At 37.8% G+C, this 20,569-nt stretch overlaps 2 protein-coding genes across 5 annotated transcripts; one reads left to right on the top strand and one right to left on the bottom strand.

The window, feature by feature from the left end:
* Window positions 1-219: 219 nt before the first annotated feature.
* LOC122883261 (calcium-independent phospholipase A2-gamma-like) lies at window positions 220-12,722 on the bottom strand. Of its 4 annotated transcripts, none has more exons than XM_044211669.1 (13): window positions 12,370-12,722; window positions 12,148-12,190; window positions 10,595-10,783; window positions 7,854-10,445; window positions 7,286-7,374; window positions 4,800-6,339; window positions 4,315-4,467; window positions 4,067-4,224; window positions 3,550-3,644; window positions 3,251-3,422; window positions 3,066-3,123; window positions 2,693-2,887; window positions 220-2,234 (listed from the first exon to the last, which is right to left on the bottom strand). In XM_044211669.1, exons 6-13 carry the CDS (start codon window positions 6,246-6,248, stop codon window positions 1,776-1,778), a joined length of 2,739 nt encoding a protein of 912 aa, XP_044067604.1. In that variant the 5' UTR covers window positions 6,249-6,339; window positions 7,286-7,374; window positions 7,854-10,445; window positions 10,595-10,783; window positions 12,148-12,190; window positions 12,370-12,722; the 3' UTR covers window positions 220-1,775. The 4 variants fall into 4 exon arrangements, with proteins under 4 accessions (XP_044067604.1, XP_044067602.1, XP_044067601.1 ...); XM_044211667.1 differs by having other exon boundaries at window positions 12,148-12,247; window positions 12,370-12,721; XM_044211666.1 differs by having other exon boundaries at window positions 12,148-12,721.
* A 1,831-nt stretch (window positions 12,723-14,553) lies between these two features.
* On the top strand, window positions 14,554-18,686 carry slc16a7 (solute carrier family 16 member 7). The gene is made up of 5 exons (XM_044212191.1): window positions 14,554-14,900; window positions 15,024-15,254; window positions 15,451-15,594; window positions 16,980-17,837; window positions 17,941-18,686. The coding sequence occupies exons 2-5, from the start codon at window positions 15,038-15,040 to the stop codon at window positions 18,162-18,164; spliced, it is 1,443 nt and encodes a 480-aa protein (XP_044068126.1). The 5' UTR covers window positions 14,554-14,900; window positions 15,024-15,037; the 3' UTR covers window positions 18,165-18,686.
* The last annotated feature ends 1,883 nt before the right edge of the window (window positions 18,687-20,569 follow it).

The following is a 20,569-nucleotide window of genomic DNA, read 5'->3' as shown; positions in this document are numbered from 1 at the left end:
TGGAACAAAGTCAGTCTGTTGTGGACAGGGAGCGCACAGCTTCCAGACACATGGGGGGATTTAACCCGTCACATTCAAGTGATTGGATGGCTTCTCCCTCATTGATAAAGTCTTACATCATTTGTCAAGACCAGGGTGATATATTTATTGGGTAGACGAAAAGTGGTGGTAGTTTTATGTGTACAGTAAAGGAAAAATGTTTATAATGACAAGGAAAAGTCTTCATAAATATGAATTTATTGAAAACAAATCCTCAAATGCCCATAGCACAATAATATACTACATTAGCTGTAATGCCACCTGAAAGTATGATTTAGAGCTTATATTACAGTCAACAACGCTGAGAAGTGCAACATTTTGAAAGACAGTAATAATTGGATAATAATTGGATTGTGAATTATGTCACGTGCACATTACACAAAGCTTTTTTTAATAAAGTGCTTATTTCATGAATGTCAAAATCAAATGCTATATGTAAGTGAGGCATGTTGACAACATCAGATTGATCTGGCATACAGTACATGTATAACAGGAAGTGGACAAAACAGCAGAAACACCTTGTGATGCAGTAGCCTTGACGAATTTGATGAAGCTCAGCAGAAACTATTTGAATTCTTTTTTCCCTGGATGTAGTCTTATATTGACTTGAAAAATCACTTCTAAAAATGGTGATTGTTCAACCTCCTCTAAAGCTGATGAATTCTGCTGATCAGTACATAACTTAATACAACTCACCTACGTAGCTGGCTTTGTAATTGTGAGTTTAGCAGCAAACACTACAAATCACATATTTTGGCAAGGGGGCAAGTTTCACGATGCCAAAGACAGAAAACTGTGGTTCTCTTTGCTATTGCAATTACAGCCTGAACGAAAGCAGCACTGAGAGCCCAACACACAATTATTGTAGTTACGGGTGTAAAACAGAAGAAAATGGACTTGAGGTGTAAAAATACGTGCGTGTATTAAATGCCTCCTGTGTAGACATGCCGTAAAAGTCTATAGTCGCACTAGTGGCTCTGTAAGACTGTACTTAGACACAGCAATGCTTTGAGCTAATTGCAAAGAAGAGTATGCTAACCTGCTCACACTAACAATGCCAACATGCTTATGTTTAGCAGGTATAATGTTTACCATGTTCACCATCTTAGTTTAGTGTAAATAATAACATTTGCTAATTAGCATAAAACACGAAATAAAACAAAGGCTGATGGGAATGTGAGGTATTTGGTCATAAACCAAAGTATTGGACAAATTAAAATTGTGACGTGATGGTGGCATTGGATTAAAAGTTAAGGGATCACCAAAGTTATTACAATTCATCCTGAGAGGGGTATGAATGTCTACACCAAGTTTCAGGGTACTCCATCCATAGTTGATGTGACATTTCACTCAAAATCACAAATGTCAACCTCATGGTGGTGCTACAGGAAAAGTCAGTGGATCATCACATTCAATGAGCTTCATCCTCTGGGGACCATGAATGTTTGTACAAAATTTCATGGATAAATCATTCTGGACCAAAGTGGTGGACCAACTGACAAGCTGACATTGCCATCCATAGCTCCACGCCGCTAGCATGGCTAAAAATGACCACTAAGTTGAAGTGATACCTTTAAGGTCTCAACAACAAACAAATTACACATTTTACCAAAGCGTTTTTTACATCAAGGTTGTTGCACTTTAAGGTGTTTCTGTTATTTTGTCCACAGCCTGTATATCTGTGCATCTGCACTGGGTATACATCTATGTGTAGATATGCCTTATATTGTACCTACTCACACCCATCTCTGCTTCATCTCCCAGGCCCTCTCACTCATCCAGTCCTTAGTTCTGCTAACAGCTGAGCGCTCTGCCCCAAGCACCAAACAGAGCCTGGCCAGTTTGGGCCGGTTTCTCTCCAGATAGTTCTGGGTGTCTCTCTGCAGCTGGTCCAGGGCCCAAGGCCGGCTCTCGTCCAGGGACACCACAGCACTCAACATGGGGTTGAAACGGAAGTACACGTCTGGAGCCAGCAGATCATCCAAAAGGGTGTGGACCCCTTCAGTGTCAGTTGCACTGCTGATCAGGTTGCTGATTTTGGCCCTGAGGCTGGTGGAGGTGGCAGGTCCCCTCTTAGCGTTATCATAGCGACCGGTGCCAAGGGACAGCACACACTGGAAGGGCTGGTTGGGCCACAATAGACGGCTCTCATGGACAGCCAAGGCACAGGGATTGTTCATGATAATTCCCCCATCCTTCAAAGAAACAGAAATAAATCTAAAAATGTACAGGACAAGTATTTTGTTCAATTCCAACCCACTCTAAGCCATGTGTGTGAGCCAAAACACAGAGACTGATTCGAATTTTTCTATTGCAGTTAACTTGAAAAAAGGCCATATGCAGAGGACAACAATCCTTTGATAATTTTAGTAATTGGTAGCTGTGTAAAAATTATTACATTAACATGTAATTGTGTTACACCATCTTAAATTCTTTATGCACTTTAAACAATTAAAGGCAAAGTAATTGTACTAATTCTCTACCGTATTTTGAGTTATTGGGGGAGAGGGTTTTACAATTTTTCTCTTAGCCATGGCGAAGATCTAAAGAAAAATCTATTAATGCTGGGGAGGATCTTGCTTTTCTGTTCCACTGTCTTTAGTAACATAATTATGATTCCACAGAAAACCTTAAATGCAGAAAAGTTTCCAACCTGGTGGATGTCACTTTGTAAGGTAAACTCCTGGAAGTATCCTGGGGCAGCTGATGATGCTCGCACTGCCTGCCACATCTGGCAGCCTGAGCCTCCTGCGTAGCGGCTGAGAGAGCCTGGTTTGTGGTTGTAGTTGCGGAAGACGAAGGCCTTTGGACTGGTACCCCAGTTTACCACTGCGCTGACTGCTGAAACCTGAGCAGATACCAACAATACCCACAAAAAAATGGTGCTAATTGCATTCTGATCACAGTAAGGGGCTCTACTTTAGCAGCTGTAGCCTCATCAGAGTATTTTATCAATGCTATGAGCCTCATGGTGATTTTGTAAAAATTCATAAAATCAGTTACCATGGTGATTGCAGTATTCTTACCTTGGGACTCAACCCATCTCTGGCCGTTTTAACAAGTACTCTATTTCCCAGCTTTTCTCTAAACAGGATAAGATCAGAAAATTCAGTCAGATCAGATTGTATTTCTGTCTTATTAACATGTTGAGAATTCACTACAGTTCACCAGAGCACTGTTATAGCGTTGTTAGAATCTATTCTGTGCATACCGTAGTATTGTCTCCCAGGTCTCAGTGTTATAGTAAGAGTGACTCCAGCCCATCTTCATGGTGCCAACCAGCGGGTTCTGCCGAAACACTTCAGAGCCAAAACGACGATACATGTCAGCACACTCCTCTAGAGAAAAATGGACCAGACCCAGCATGAAGGCTAGAACGGCACCTTTAATAAACACATGCAGAGACACACAAGTGAGACACAAAATTATAGATTATAGAAGCATCGAGATGTTGTTGAGAATACCTTATGTTGTTATTTTTTAATAACTCTCAGTTCTGTTGTTTGTTACCTGTGCTCACTCCGCAGATGTAGTCAAACAGCTGGTAGATCTTCTTGCCTGTCTCAGCTTCCAGTAGCTTTAACACCTGCAAAGGCACAACACCTCTGGAAAAGGCAAAGGCGAAATATTGATTAAATGAAGAAGAATAAACATATCATTTACACTATTAACATATGTAAATGAATACAGAACACAGGACAGAGACCATGTTAAACAGGGTTCTGGGTTGAGCTGAAACAATTAGTTGATAAATCGTTAAATCAATACAATGAGAAAATTAATCAGCAACTGTTCTGATAATCGATTAATCCTTTGAGTCATTTTTCAAGCAAAAATGTCAAACATTCCCTCTTTCCAGTTTTTCAGATGTGAGGGTTTGCTACTTTTCTTTGTCTTATATGATAGTAAACTATATATCTTTGGGTTTTTGTTTTATGGACAAAACAACTAATTGATTAACCCAGAAAATAAGTTGCATTTCTAGTTCTGTGTACAGCATGCACTACATACATTTTTCTATAGTTACCTTGTGCCACCACCATCAATTGAAAGCACTCTGATGCCACGACCTTTCACTGGATCCATGTAGCCAATTAGAGCCAAGGTTTCTCTTAAGGTGCTCTGAAGCACCTGGTTATCTCTGTAGGTTCGTCGCTGTCTCAACAATATGACTGCAGTTTTCTCCTGTAAACGGAAATGTCTTTAAGAATTCACTGAGGTCATATCAGTTTGTTAAACTTTTGCAAATGTGATTTGTTTCACTTCAAAACAGACCTGCCACATTAAAGCCTTGCATGATGGGTAACGGATAAGATGTTCATTGAGTGCCTCCACGCATGCAGTCAGAGCTTCAGGAGATGAAGCCTGTGCCAGACTGCTGATCAACCCTCGTGTCATTTCCTCTGCCTTCCTCGGACTCAAGACAAGCTGAGAACATACAACCAGAAAGTAATTACAAACATTTGAATAACAGTTTGATTTAAGGTGATTTGTTTTAGCTTCTGTAACAGTACCAGCAATGTTTTTACAACGTGTAGGTGACCTTGAGCAATAGTTAAAATTAAAATCTTAATACATTTTGAATAGCAATGCTGTACCAACTTGGAGAATGAGATTAGGCAAATTGATGAGATAAGACAAGTCAGCTCATGCTATAAAAAGGGACACACTGTAGATTTCTAGACCCGTTTTGTTTTATATTTTCAGTTTCTCATACTCTTGATCAATGTGACATCCCTGAACACGTAACCTCGACTCACCTTTTTATTCAATATTGCCTCTGGTGAAGTCATGGCAGGTTTGGTCTTACCAGTCTGGGTCAAGGGGCCCAGTTTTAGATAAGCACCCAGCAAGTCAGGGATGGCACTTGTGGGGTGGCGAAGGCAGTCCATAAGGGATACAGTCTTCAGTCTCTTAGAGGTAGAAGATCCAGGGTCCATCTCCATTAGGGTATTTCTATCAATGTCTTCATTAAATCCACTTTGACCCTTGAAATACTGATTGATGTGAGCAGACATTTGGAAATAGTTCTCCCCAAAGTTAGTGGTATTATGGCTGCTGTGGAAAAGGCCTCCTGTTTGAGAGGTAATAAGTTCTTCTTGCTTCAGCTGTGACTTGGCACCTTGAGTTAGTGAGGTAGACTGTGTTGAAAAGTGTTTTTTGTAAGTGCTATTCTTTTCCACAGGAAGTTGTTCTCTCCTATTCTGATCTTGGTCAACTTCATTTGTATCTTTGGCACCAAAGTATTTATTGATGTGTCTTGCAAAGTGAAGGTAGCCCTCATCCCAGCTGCTAGAGATATTGTCAGGTTCCACTGTTACCGTATCAGCACCCGATTTTACTCGAGCTATTTCAGCTTCTTGCGAGTTTATAATGCAAGTGTTTTGCATTTTTCTCCTCTTCTGCCTCCTGTTTGTCCCTTTGGTGGAAGACATGGTTTCCAAATTCTCCTGCATTTGAACTTTCATGAAACCGCTAGAGAAGACTGAATTAATGTGATTGGCAACGTAATTGTAACTCTCACCAAATGTTGTTGCCAAAGAACTGATGTGAAATAGTTGCAGTCCAGAATTTCCTTGTGTTAAAGGACTTGTTCCTGAACTCTGCTGTTTGTCTTTGCATTTCAAGGTCTGCGTTGTATCTTTGCCCTCTGATATATTTCGCTCTCTAGCCCGTTGACTTTGACTACGCCTCTGTGACCTTCCAAGATATTCTGGAGTTGTGACAACAAGTCCGGCATTTTCAGTTAGAGGTACAATGTCCTTTCTCTTGAAATAAATGTTAATGTGTCTGGACAGTCGATTAAATGAATGACCAAGGCGTCCTCCCAGTGAACTCAAATTAAAACTGTTCTGAGCCTCCTCAAAGATCCCAATCGGAGCTTCAGCTTTGAATGTATTCCTATTGGAGGATGAGTAAAAACGGACAACCTGGAGGTGTTTCACTTCTTTGGTAAAATCTCTGAAGCAGTGGTAAGAGCTAGAGCCTGTATCACTGTGGCTTAAAATATTAAAAGTAGCTTTTCTGGTAAATCGAGAAGGATGAGGAGGTGACAGCAGTGAATATCGGTGGAGGTCCAGGCGGAGTGGTGCTTTAGCTAGACGAGGGTACTTTCTGAGAAGGCTCATTAGGTACCTAATTTTGCAGTATGACCTCAAAGTCTTGTTCACAGAACTTGAACACGAGTTGGTGCTGAGGTAGCGACCCATATTTGACGTGATGTTGTGAGCAGCAGTCAAGTCCAAAAATCACTCTTGAGCTTGTATTGATTTAGGCCGTAGCAGCATTTTCAACAGGAATCTAGGAAAATACACAAAACAAACAGATTAGAACAAGACTCTACAGCCATGCTAGCAGTTCTCTGGCTGTATTTTGGCACAGTGGTGCTTTGAGCTTAATGCTAACATACTAACATGCTCACAGTGACACTGAAAAAATAAAATAAAATTAAATTAGAAGTCAACCAAAATAAACCATGAAGAATATTGAAGTTAAATAAGTTTATGTTTAACGAAATGAACAAAAGAAAATGCAAATTGAATAAAGAAATCTCATTTAAGTTAGTTTTTTTAAAGAAGAAAATTAAAAACAGGTGGTAAGTTTTTGTCTCCCCTTTAAGATTATTATTCAATTTCATAATTCTTTGAAAAACAACTAAAATGGAGAAAGATAAAATGTATGTTCAACAAGAATAATGTTTACCATGTTCACCATTGTAGCTTAGTGTGTTAGCATGCTTAATATTTTCTGATTATCACTAAACAAAATACCGTTGAGGCTGATGGGAATGTTATTGGTGTTTGGTCAAAACTAATCTATTGGACAATTTGAAAATTTAAAACAAAAAGTCTGTACAAAATTTTGTGCCAATCCATCAAGTAGATGTAGAGATATTTCACTGAATAAGTGAAAACGTTGACTTGCTGGTGGCCCTAGAGGAAGAGTCAGGGATCACCAAAGTCAGCAGGATTTATTCTCTGGGGCCCATGAATGTCTGTACAAAATTTCATGGCAATCCATCCAATAGCTGTTGACTTATTTCAGTCTGGACCAAAGTTGTGGCTCGACCAACTGACTGACAGACAGACCGACCAACATTGCCATCCCAACAGCCAAGCTGCTAGCATGGCTAAAAATGTCTATTATAAATGTCTTTTTTTTTTTTAAACGAACAAAACTACATGCAATTTATAATAACTTAAATCCAATCATTTATACAAAACATACAATTTCAACAATGAATTACCTTGCAAAACACTAAGGACAAACTTCAGATAGGAACAAAAGTGTCCATGCATCAGGTACATCTGGTATATCGATATCTCAGCTGCATGTCTGTTCAGAGCAGAGGCACATTGTCACTTATATAAACAGGTAACTATTAACGGAGAGTGTTATGTTCCACAACAGCCTGGCACTTCTCCTGTTTTTCTAGTACTGTGTCCCCTCATAAATGCACCATGAAACCTCAAAGCAAATATGTCACTCTACATGGCCTGAAAATAACGCTTTACATTCTGCCAATAGATCTATAGCTGCAATGTGACATCGAAATTTGAGAGCACAAGAAAGCTTTGCCTGTAGTTGCTCTCATATCCTTAGCAAATAAGAGTGTACTTTATTACTATGTAAAATATAATGCATTCATTAACACTTACTGTGGTGCCTTCACAAAGAGAAAGACAAACAGCAATGCAATAGTCAAACATCTACTATGGTTGTTTTTGTGGGGGAAAGGTCATGAACCAAAGTACCTTATAGCTACTCTAACCTTGACAGAAAATGTCTGATGAAAGTATTCACTGAAGATTTACCTGAAACACCTAGTTTTTCTGTCTTCACAATTCCTCTTCAACCAATTTTCTGTTCTTTGAAATTCACTACACCACTTTTGACAAACTGTCAGAAGCACTATTTCTACTGTGTTTTGATACTTAATTCAACCCTTCTCTCACAGTACTTTAATCTCATTGGTTGCGCTGGGCTGGGGGGTGGGCAAGCATGACCACTGCTTTGTAAGACCACACAGGCTAAAAGTCATGTGTTGTCCCATGTGTTGACTGCGTGACTGGACATCTAAAATTAGGGAGGGGGAGATATCTTAAGGGTCTCAGTTAGCTGATGTTAGCTGCTTCTTACGTCGCTGCACAACACAACACACACCTCCCTACAAAAACAGACCGGGCTGTGAAACTGGTCACCAGCTCTGTAATTCTTAGAAACTGTGCTCAGGCCACAACATGTGATACAACACACTTACAAGTCTGTAATAGTTAGCAGATATAATAAAATGTGGTTATGCTTTAGATTACAGCCCACAATTTACAGTGTAAATATTTTGTACATATGGGGTACCACGGAAATACTGTACATATACATACAAGTGAAGAAGTACGAGAAGAAGAACAAGAACAAATTTGCCTTTGGGGGGGACCTAGAACTAAATTACACCGTAAGTACTTTTTAAATTACCCAGTATATACTGAGTAATTACAAGGTACAAACAGGGTACCAGCAGACCTAGCATATACAGTATGTCCAGCTATGTCATGAAAAAGCACTTAAACTTAGTTTAAAAAAAAAAACAAGAACCTTGATAATAAACTTTAATATGCCCTGTAACTACTGTGTAATAATATTGTAAATATGGCAAGGGACTACTTCATTTTACAATCCACATACTCTGTAACTATACTGCCATTACAATGAAAAGCAGGTGAACAATAAAACAGTTTATTTCATTTTACATAACCTATAAAACTATCTCATTTTAGTTATAGCTATGTAATTATTTAAAATAACTATATAAATAAATTATAATAGAAATAATTTCACTTATATACCAACACTGTTACCCCAGTAAAAACATAACCATACCCTGTAATTATTAAATAGGTACCTTGAAATAAAAAATACTTAAGTGTAATTTATTTTAACATCACTCTTAAACACAGTTGTTACCACTTTATTCCCTAACCTTTGCTGTCTTCCCTTGTACTTGTATATAGATTCCCAATAAGTATTTTATTGATACTCCTGTAAGATTAAAAACTTTTTGTGTGTCTGTTTCTGTCCGCCCCGCACACAGAAATTACAAAGAGTAATTCAAATGAAAAATATCACTGAGTTTTATTGTCAGACACACTAAATATTGATTTCACCCAGTTCTATCAGAAAGAATCTACTGAACTCATCATTTCTGTTTATATCTAATAAAATAAAGTTATTATTATTTATCGGTTAGCCTTCTAAAGAAGAAACTGTAAAGAATGAATGAGGTCAATCATGATCTGGTCAATAATCATGACTGCCATACAACACAATTCCTAAGGAACCATTTCACTCTCACAGCTGATATTATTTTAGAGACTTACAATGACATCTAGTGGCAGCGACAGTTTGGGTCTCTATCTGCTTTTGAATGAACCTCAATCTGAGACGTGTTTTCGACAGGAACTTGACTGCATTTTGCTTCAGCGATATTCTCTGTATTATATATTGATCATAGTATGACAGTCTTATATACAGTACACCATCACTCTCTTTGTCGTTTTGCAGTAAGGCTCTTATGGTTAGACTTAATGTTATTTTTGGTATCCAAGTTTCTTTTGTCTACTCATCTGTCATCTTACCAGTGTGTGTTGTTAGAAGAAACAGAATCAGACTGAGTTACAAAGCTCAGAGTTCTACATGATGAGAATACAAGCATGAATTATTGAACACAAAATTCCTGAGAAACTGTTGTTAGCCAGAGTGAGCAGTTTCTTAAAATAACCTATGTACCCTAGTTGGATGCTAATGTGACGCTTAACATTATGCATCAATTTTTAATATTCAGGGCATTTCCAGTAGATTGGAGGACCTTGTTTTTGATTTTATCTTGCAATATCAACATCTCTATTACTGTCATCATTTTTTGATAACTTTTAGTAGATGTTTTCATCACTTTAACTGAACTAACTGGAGTATGTTTAATCATACAGTCTTAGTAAGTAAGTAAGTAAAATTGTGCATCAAATGATGACTTCACAACATACACGTTTAATCAAGCAGACAATATTTCCCTTCAGCTAAGAACAGTCTTGAAACTTTTCCAGAGAGGTTCATAATAAACCAATGGTTAAACAGGACAAACCATGTGGTATTTATCCAGGTCATCTTCACAATCAAATAACTTGTTAAACATTCTATATTTTTTCTGTGGTCAAGAGTCAGTGTGTTTTCTTTTCACAGCGTCCTGTGGTGCACTCCTCCCCACGTCCGGTCCACTTTAAGCGGTTCCTGGCAAAGATGGCATAAGACTCGTCCATAAATGGTCTCACAGGTGGCCATATCATGAAGCGACCCAACCAGCCAAGGCCCACTGCACTGTACATGACTGCAAATGCTGGGACCCCACGGTGAACCTGCCAATACACAGGAAGTAACCGACTTGCATATTATATAACACTAATATAATACTTGCATCTTTTACAATCTGCAAAAATCTTCCAAAATGGAAATTTGACATACAGAATATTACAGTCCTAGTAAAGTCAGTGGAATGTAAGTTTACCTCATCTTTCTCATCAATCACATGCATTTCCTCCATGGCCATCTCGTAACTGATGTCCTTGTATTTCGCTCCATCATATCCTGGCTTGGAAATATCGATAAAATCTACTTTCCCAGGATTGTTTCTCTGCAGAAACTGGAGGAACCGGATCTCCGTCACACATATGGGACAAAGCCCATCATACAGGACCTGAAACAGAGCAGGGAACAGATGATAACAGCACTGCTGTCTTCAATTTTCTGTTTCAACCCGCGATATTTTACTCATTCAAGTGCCGCAAGAGCAAAATGACTCATAGGGGAGGAAAGAGATTTCCAGCTAAATATTATGCAGATTTTTAATGCATAATGATAATTATGTTTGGTAATTATTAGGATCCTAATTGAGCATGAAAAAAATAGTCTAGTTTAGTCAAAGAATTATGAGATACTAAATCCAAACTGTGATTTATTGAGTCATAGTTATGATGCACTAAGTCAAACATTATGAGATTAAAATGAGACTTAAGTCAAAATTATGAGATAGTAAGTCATAATTTTGACTTGGCATTGGTAGCGATAATTTTGACTCAAGTCTCATTTTGATTTTATAACTTTGACTTTTTTTTATCATGCAGAACGTTTTAATTTTCCTGGAGAAATGGGCTTTCATAATTACCACCAATAGCACTTCTTATTTGCAGTCTTCCAAGTAAAATATTAAGTGAGCATTGATAAAATGTCATTCTTTTGCACAGGTAATCCCTTGGGGAAACAGAGGGTTGTAATTTTCATTTACTCAAATCTTTCATTCATTTCTTTTTCTTGAGTCTTGTAATTTCTAAAAGTTTTAATTTGGTTTGTGTAAACAATATATCTCTTACAGTATGTTTATAATATATCTAATTTCAGCTCTCATTCCATTTTAACATTTTGTTGAGCTGTGGTGTACAGTTTACACAGTATTATTTATTGTCCTTAGATAGAGCAGTGGTTGTCTGGAAAAGTGGTAATGGGACCCCCTGTAAGACAAGCCTGGTGCTCAACTGCTACCTAGCTTAGCTGCTAACTCTGAAAATGCGCGAGCACATAAAACGTTGACAAATCGACTCGTCATAAACGTCAACACTGAACGTGACTGCACGCAATCCGTTAGTGTTTTCCTACAGGCAGACGTAACGTTACCACCCTGTTTGTGGTGTGAATATAACGACAGAGTGGTGTTCTGTCTCTAGCAAACATCTATGGCCGAACGTACAAACTACAAAACACCGACTTGGCAGGGCGCGTTAACCGTTCAACGTCCAACTGTAACGTTAGTTTGGCTAACTGATGGAATGCGTTAATTGTTAAGTGCAGCAGATAAAAAACTACTATCATGCCCCTCTCATCATGCCTAAAACCATACCATCTGAATTACGCCAACGCACACCTTAGAGAGAAAATATCCAACCGACTTTGCCTACAGTAACGTTAACTAAGTTATCTACCAACGCTGCTGCAGTTATGTTATTAAGTCAATTAGCCATTTAAACAGTCAGAAAGCGTTTATGTGTAGACTGTAAAGAGGCTTACCTTGACATCTGCAGACTCAGAGCTGAAGGTCCGATGCTGGTGTCTGCAGAGGGCAGGTGTCACTTTTATTGCCATCCTTGAATTTACACAACTGGGCAATCTGGTCAAACCCGACACCAAACATATTCTCACTTTGGAAAACATCAACGGTGAACTTGCTAATAACTAAATAGGCAACTAACTAACTAGCTATAGTGATATATAGCTAAGAAAGCACTATACCTTGTTACTTGACTTTGGTGTGGCAAACACGTTACCAGCCAACATGCATGTGTTACACAAGCAGTTGAGTAACACGAGCAGAGGTCGCCCGCTGATGGTGTTCAAAACAAACGATCTACAGAAACCTCTAGCTAGCTAACGCTTCAGCAGACATTATCTCGCATCCTCACATTCGCCTACTTAAAACGAGAAAGTCCAATTCATACAAACTGTAAATCTACAATTTAGTAACAGCAGCTGACCGCGCAGCATGACTGAAGGAGGCGTGGTGAGTGTGTGACTGCTGCTGCGAGGGGCAGAGGTCCCACTCTGCTGCTTTTTCCAAGCCAAATGTTAGTGGCACAAAGCTGAACTCAAAGCCCAGTTTTTAAAGAGAGTCTGTTTCTCACAGGTGCTATCTTTTATTAGTCTTTTGAAAAACCTGAAACATGACATCGAGGTTCTCTGTCCATATTCAAAGATAAATGAGCATCTGTAAGTTTAGTGGCTTGTAGTGATAGAAGAAGCACTCAGGGGTGTTTGTGGGGTTAGGCTATATTACTATGATTCAATTGAATATTATTTCATTTAAATATGAATAATAAACTTATAATGGCCAAGTAAAGATACAGTAGCACATTATAAAAACTTATAATGAATAAATAAATAAAACATTTAAAAAATAGATATTTTTTTTGCAATTCTGAAATTAAATAGCTACTTTATTCAGACAGTATGGAAACCTTTAAACAAGCTCCATTTCTGCCTTCAAAGCCATGCATTGGTGCGGCATGCTCTGCGTCATCTGGAGAAATACTGGTACAGCATTGACTTGTGTATTATTATACACTCTAAGAAATGATTCCTAGGGTTATTGAAAAACATAATAAATACATTTTTCAGCATACAAAATGACATTGTACATGCACGTGTTTTAATCAGTTGACAACAGAAGTCGATCAAAATGCAAATAAAGATCATTTTTAACAAATATATACATTTTGAACTAATATTTTTGCCTTCACTTAACACTTAGAAAATACTTGTTGGTGGTTCTTGTAAATCTAGTGAGTTTCAACTGTGCATCATTTTAAAGCTAAGGAGAAGGACCAGGTGCCCCCCCATGTTTAGTTTGGGACTCAGTTATAGTAAGCCTATTTAGGTTTTCTTTTTCACCTCATGTTAATTTTTTTATAGAAGTATGCTCTGTTTAGTTAGTTGAGTTGCATTTTGTTAGTTTTTTGATTTGGCACCACCTGTGGCTGTAGCTTGAAGCTATATATTTATCACTATTTTCACTATTGTAAATGTTGTGCATATAATCTAGAACTAAAGAAAAGCCTAAGGCCTACACCGAAGGCAGTTTAAAAATAAAACACTACATTAGTCGTCAAAAGCCTTGTTCATTTTGTGACTGGATAGTCAACTTTAGACAGATGTTTGTAACAAAGTGAAACATCACGAGTGTAAGCATCACTTTAATGTTGCGGCAGATAAGGGTGGGGCTAATTTTAAATACTTTATATACTACTGGCTGGCTGGCTTGTGAATTTCCCCAAAAGGATCAATAAAGTCCTATCTTAACCTATAATAATAGATCATCATTTATTTGTTGATTATGTTTTATATTAGTAATCTGGATCTGCAAAGTAACTAGTAACTAAAGTTAGTGAATAAATGTAATGGAGTAAAAAGTACAATATTTGCCTCTCAATTTTGAAGTAGAAGTATAAAGTAGCAGAAAATGGAAATGCTTAAGTAAAGTACCTCAAAATTGTATTTAAGTACAGTACTTGAGTAAATGTACTTAGTTACTTTTCAGAGCATCATTCTTTCTGAATAGAAAATAAAACACGATACTGGGGATTATTTATTTATGTTCATATTCTAACCAAATTTGAGCACCTCATCATTTTAATGAAGATAAATAACAGCTTATTTTGTTAGCTACAACCACACGTCCCACGCAGCTTTGATGGCACATCTGTGGCTAAGACCCAAGGGATATGTTGTTGAATGCTAACAAAATAAAATGATGAATTGGTCTTTTTAACCTGGGCAGTCGTAGATACTCATTTATCTCAGAATGTGGACAGAAAACTCCATTCTCGTGTTTCAAAATGTCAGCTCTCTATGGAGAAACACTTAGCATATCATCAAAGACAGGTTTCATCTATCCCCTCCCCCCCATCAGCACTTGCACACACAAGCAGAAACAAACGTACACAGAGAGTACAAAGGGCCTCAGCAGGACCACACAAAACTTTTAAACAGATTAAAAACAAAATGTTGTATTTTTACTTGAAAGACACTGGAACTTATCCTTTTCTGGTGTTAACTTTAGCTATTCATAGATACTGTATTTGTCCTTCAATCACAGTCTCTAGTAGGGTTATTGCTTTGTTTGTGTATGGTCACTTGTATTTATCATGCAAGCACACGTGATGAGATCAAAGGCCTTAAAGCAGGGTCTCTCTGAGGGAGTCAGCCACAGCCTGGTACAACGGCAGGGTTAATAGTCTGGGAAATACAGTTTTAAGGATTGTGCAGAGGTGAGTTCTTTGATATATAGAATGTATGTATTAGAGTTTGCATTATGTGATCATTACCATTTCTTTAAAAATGTGCAGTTGTTTATACTCTGTTCACTTCTTTTACCTGTTCCCACTACCTAGCCGGTGAATGGAACATGCCCCCTGCAGCAGCAACTAATCTAGGCTACACCCCACCAGATGGAGGCTGGGGCTGGGCTGTCGTCTTCGGTGCTTTCATCTCCATAGGATTCTCCTATGCCTTTCCCAAGTCCCTCACCATCTACTTTAAGGAGATTCAGGAATATTTTTCAGTTTCCTACAGTCAGATTGCCTGGCTGTCCTCAGTGATGCTCGCTTCTATGTATGCAGGAGGTCAGTAGCCATTTTACGTTTTCAAAAATTTGACATTTAAAAAACACAATGTATTCCATGAACATTTGACTGAGCAAAGTAATTCTATCATCATTTTTTTGTCCTTTATTTAACCAAAACAGTTATAGCCTCAGTGCAGTAAACCTTCACTGAAAGAAGGTACCAAAAAAGTGAGATGTTTCTCTCCTCTGTACAGGACCTGTGAGCAGCATACTCGTCAACCGCTTTGGCAGCAGACCTGTGGTTATGGTCGGTGGGGTCATGGTTAGTGCTGCCATGGTGCTTGCTTCTTTTGGCAGCACTATCATTCATCTGTATCTTTGCATTGGAGTAATTGGAGGTAAATAATATTTTAGTTTTTTCATTAATAATCATATTAGATAAACTGAAGTTAATTTAGATTTTGGGATGGATTTTACTAGTAAGATTGCTGCTGTTCTTTGTAATGTTTGCTTTACGTTGCCTGGTTGTGACTGGCTGACACAGGACGATGCTGGTTGTGGCGTAACTCACAGTCAGGAGGAGTTTTTTGATTATCAGGGCCGTTCCACTAGTGTTGTTTGTACCCCTGTGTGGGGTTAAGGGGCCATTCTGTGCAATGTGTAAATATTTACTCAAATCACCATGAAATATCCATGCCCTATTAAAATGGTACTATCAAAGCAATGCATAGACTTGGGTTAGACCTTATCTTTTGAAAACGTCTTTTTAATACAGAGGCATTTATAAAATCCCCACATGCATGCATGTGTGCCAGACCACGTGATCATGCTACTACCAGAGAGCAAACAAACCTCTCAGACTTTAAACTTTAATAGCGATGTTCCACCTACTGTGGCACAGAAAAGAACTGTGTGCCTGGGCTCCAGTTAACAATTATTTTTATTACTGATTAATCTGCAGATTATTTTCTCGATTCATCAGTTAATCGTTTGGTCTACAAAATGTCAGAATATGGTGAAAAAAGTCTGTCACAATTTCATAAAAGCCAAGGTAACATCTTCATATTGCGTCTTTTGTCTCACCAATAGTCCAAAACTAAAAGACAATATTTGGCATTTTCTCCAAAAAAAATTTAAACAAATAATCGATATCAAAATATTTATTGATACATTTTTCTTTCAATCGACTACGTATTTAATCGACTAATTGCGTCAGCTCTAATAATAATACAAATTGTTTGAACTTACTCACAATGAAATTTGTAGTTTTGTATCAGACAAACCTTGGACTAATTAATAATCAAATCGATATTCATATTAGCTCTCTACAATGCATCTCTATCAGCATTTTAGTACATTTTTGAAACAGCAACATTATTGCAAATAATACAGAAGAATAATATTGAATTGCTATAGCAGCTAATATCCTACCCTCTCAAGGTGGACATGATGGTTTTATGGTGTAGTTTGTAGTTAAAACCAAAATCAGGATTTCTCCCTAGGCCTTCCCTATGTGTGAAACTGAATGTTAACAAATCATTTTGATAAAGCTGCTGCTGATGAAGAAGACTTTAAGTTAGGTGTTTTCTTCACATGAATGACATTTCTTTTATCATTTAATTTTGCAAATGTTGTAATAACCTCAGTGTTTTAAATTTGTCTTTTAAATTTTAATTTCTAATGAGACATCAGCATCACAGGTTTTACTGTATATTCATATGACCCAAGCAAAATCCATTATTTATGCTATGTTATTAAAACAACAATTTTATTATTTCAACAGGTTTCGGCCTCGCCTTCAACCTACAGCCGGCCCTGACAATCATAGGTACCTACTTCCAGGTCAAAAGGCCACTGGCGAACGGGCTCGCTATGACAGGAAGTCCAGTTGTTCTGTCCACTCTGGCTCCTCTCAATCAGTTTCTGTTTGATTCTTTTGGCTGGAGAGGGAGCTTCCTCATACTCGGATCCATTGTTTTGAACTGCTGTGTAGCTGGTGCTTTGATGAGACCTGTCAACAAAAATGCCCAACCCAAACCAAAGACTGACCCACCAGAGTGTAACGGGGCAGCCGCTGAGGAAGCTGCAGACACCCGTGTACAGTCAGCTAACCTTCTGACTGAAGAAAACCAAAATGAGAGCAGGAGTCAGGGCTGTGTGCACAAATTCATAGATCTGTCACTTTTCAGACACCGGGGCTTCCTCATTTATCTCATTGGTAATGTGGTCATGTTTTTTGGCTTTTTCGCGCCTGTGGTTTTTCTGGCTCCGTACGCCAAACATCAAGGGATTGATGAATATTCAGCAGCTTTCTTGCTCTCTATTTTTGCTCTGGTGGACATGTTTATCAGACCAGCGACTGGCCTCATAGGCAACACCAAGTGGATCAGGCCACGGATCCAATACTTTTTCAGTTTTGCAGTTTCATACAGTGGTGTGTGCCACCTTTTATGCCCACTGGCACATGGATATGTGGGTCTGGTTGTTTATGCTGTCTTCTTTGGTTTGGCGTTTGGGATGGTTTCTGCACTGCTCTTTGAAGTTCTGATGGACCTTGTTGGAGCTCATCGCTTCTCTAGTGCAGTTGGACTTGTCACCATTATCGAGTGTGGACCAGTGCTTCTTGGACCTCCAATTTCAGGTTTGGGGATTTTGGAGACTTTTTATTTCAGGTTATAAATGCTTTAATAAAATGTAGGATTTTATAAAATGGTGACCAATGAAGTTTGCATCTTCTCTTTCAGGAGCCCTGGTTGATATTTTCGGGGAATACAAATACATGTACTATGCGTGTGGAGTGTTTATGCTGGTGCCTGGCATATTTTTCTTCATCATGCATTACTACAACTACAAGAAACTGGACGAGGAGCGGAGGCAGAATGTGGCTGTGGAGATGAGGACTTGTGAAGACGCAGTACAACTTAAAATGAGCCAGGATGATAAAACAGCGCATGAAACAGATGGATGAACTTGCTGACTATGATTTTTTTTTTTTTGTGGATGTAGAAAGATGACACTGCAGAGGCTTTACAGCAGGACATACAATATATGGGGTATTATTGCTAAAAAATATATTTTTTACTTTGGATGAGTTTGTTGGACTCTTTGGACCATTGCTACATATCTGCAGATCAACATGTGGTATTTTAATGTTTATTTTTAGTATGTGTTATTATTACTACATTATGTGACAACTGTAACTCTGTTGGCCTTTGTTCATAAATCATCCAGAAATACCGCTGTTCCTTCCACTACAATTATCATAATGGCTCTATAAACTAATATGGTTCATCTTTGTTTCTTAAGTGGCTGAATAAAAACAAATTTTCCTGAGGGGCTGATAAAAAACAAGTCAAAACCCACAACACAGTGCCAGAGACTGTTTATTATCATTTTCTTACCACTAGATGGCACTGGACACTCTCATGTGAGAACTGAAAGTGCAACACATCTGTCATATTAAACTTCAATTAAACAACAGGCATCTTCATTGGTGGTTTGGTTTTTTACAGAATTGCTTCCCAAAGTCTGGGTTGTGACCCTCCCAGGGCCACCAGATATTATGAATGGGTTGCCAAGGGCCCAGCAATTAAAAGATGACAAAAATGTAAAAGTTATAAAGACTACTACTATCTCTCTTAAAATACCTTCACTGAAATCCCCTCATGCTGCCCATAAATTTAACTCCCACTTTTCAGAGAAACATTCTTTATTCATTCTTCAAGTTCTAGTCTACAGCAAAATACATTTTCAGTGTCTTGGGGATCTGTAAAAGTTGTTTCACTGGGGCATCGCTTTAGTACAGTCATAAAAATTCAGTATGAAGTTGTGGAAATGTTTTAACATTAAACTTTTAAACATGTTTGGGGAACTCTATGTGCATTTATTAATAAAATTGCATTTGCATGTGTAGGTGAAGAGCTGAAATGTCTTACTTAGCCTCACTGACATAAAAAGTATTGTGCATATAACACAGACACATTTACTATAGCTGCAGGCCAGGCCTCCAAATATTTCAGTATTTTAAAGTGCTGTTTTTAGTTGTATGTGTATTTTTAATTGACACTTTCTTCGCTAATGTATATTTCTATTATGTGTATTGTGAGGAACCTAATGATACAAGATCAAAGATTCTGACTCATCTACCATGGAGAAAAAAAAAGATAAAATTTGTGATCATCCCAACACATGTCAAACTTTATATTCTAACACACCGTATGATTACAGCCCCTTAGTGCCAGGCCTCGAGCACCTGCAAAACAAGATACACGGTGGAGCCATTCAGGAAAGGAACAATGCCATTTTTACAGATGTATGCTTAAATGATGCATTCTTATTATGTCCCTGCAAGGTGCATATTGACTTCCTTTTTCAGATGGACGAAAATTACTTTAGTGAGCGAATCAATACGTTTATTTACAACCTTAGATAACATTGACTGAAAATTTGATATATAGTGTAACTTCATGGCTTATGGGTGGGTGGTCTTCTTTTTGGATCCTAGTGTAATTTCATTCAAATCATTGCAATGCAAAACTGGGTTAACTTAACCCAATGGATTATTTCTTTTTTTTATATTACTGTTGTTGTTTTTCCCAAACTGGTTACTTTGACACAGTGTTAGACAGAACAAGCTCGTGTTTCACCCCAAAACTGTCACAAAGGTATTTTAGTTGTACACAATGATGTGCAAATGCAGTGGTGGAGGAAGTATGCAGATTCTTAACCAATACCACACTGTAAAAATACTCCAAGTCCTGCATTAAAAATGTTACCTAAGTAAAAGTACACAAGTATTATCAGCAAAATGTACTTAAAGTACTAGAAATAAAAGTACTCATTGCAGAGAAATGGCAATGTAAGACAATAGTGAGAAATGCCCATCACAATTACCCAGAGCTGGAAGTGACATCTTCAGTGTGTTGTTTTGTCCAACAAACAGTCTAAACCTTAAAATTATCCAGTTTACTGTCATTTAATACCAGGGAAAGGAGCAAATCATCACATTTGAGAAGCTGAAACCATGAAACGTTGGACATCTTTGCATGTAAAATGACTTAAATGGTTTATCAATTATCAAAACACTCAAAACTCGCTCTTAATTGTTTTGATAATTAACTAATCAACTAATCGATTAATCAACTAATGGTTTAAGCTCAAATTTTATATATTGTTGGGTAGTTACATTTTTTGTGGGTAAAAATCCCAACAATACCCAAATTGCGTCAGTGTTGACCCACTGATTTTTAGTGTGTAGACGGAAGCAGGAATACATTATTTAAAGCTGTCTTTTAAAAATATAGGTATCAATATGATTATGCAGATATGTGACAAATGTATTATCTATTCCAATGGAAAAAATAGGTTATTGAG

This window comes from Siniperca chuatsi, linkage group LG10 (genome assembly GCF_020085105.1).
Source record: "Siniperca chuatsi isolate FFG_IHB_CAS linkage group LG10, ASM2008510v1, whole genome shotgun sequence".
Classification (NCBI taxonomy): Eukaryota; Metazoa; Chordata; class Actinopteri; order Centrarchiformes; family Sinipercidae; genus Siniperca; species Siniperca chuatsi.
Note: the sequence above shows the minus strand (reverse complement) of the source record. Positions and strands in the feature narration are given on the sequence as shown.

Excerpts from the sequence above, each read along its gene's own strand:
- slc16a7 (XM_044212191.1), top strand. The coding sequence starts at position 15,038 with ATGCCCCCTGCAGCAGCAACTAATCTAGGCTACACCCCACCAGATGGA. Across the intron at positions 15,255-15,450 it reads CGCTTCTATGTATGCAGGAG|GACCTGTGAGCAGCATACTC; the intron begins GTCAGTAGCCAT and ends TCCTCTGTACAG. Across the intron at positions 15,595-16,979 it reads TTGCATTGGAGTAATTGGAG|GTTTCGGCCTCGCCTTCAAC; the intron begins GTAAATAATATT and ends TTATTTCAACAG.
- LOC122883261 (XM_044211669.1), bottom strand. The coding sequence starts at position 6,248 with ATGGGTCGCTACCTCAGCACCAACTCGTGTTCAAGTTCTGTGAACAAG. Across the intron at positions 3,645-4,066 it reads ATTGATGGTGGTGGCACAAG|AGGTGTTGTGCCTTTGCAGG; the intron begins GTAACTATAGAA and ends TGCCTTTTCCAG. Across the intron at positions 2,235-2,692 it reads TACAAAGTGACATCCACCAG|GATGGGGGAATTATCATGAA; the intron begins GTTGGAAACTTT and ends GTTTCTTTGAAG.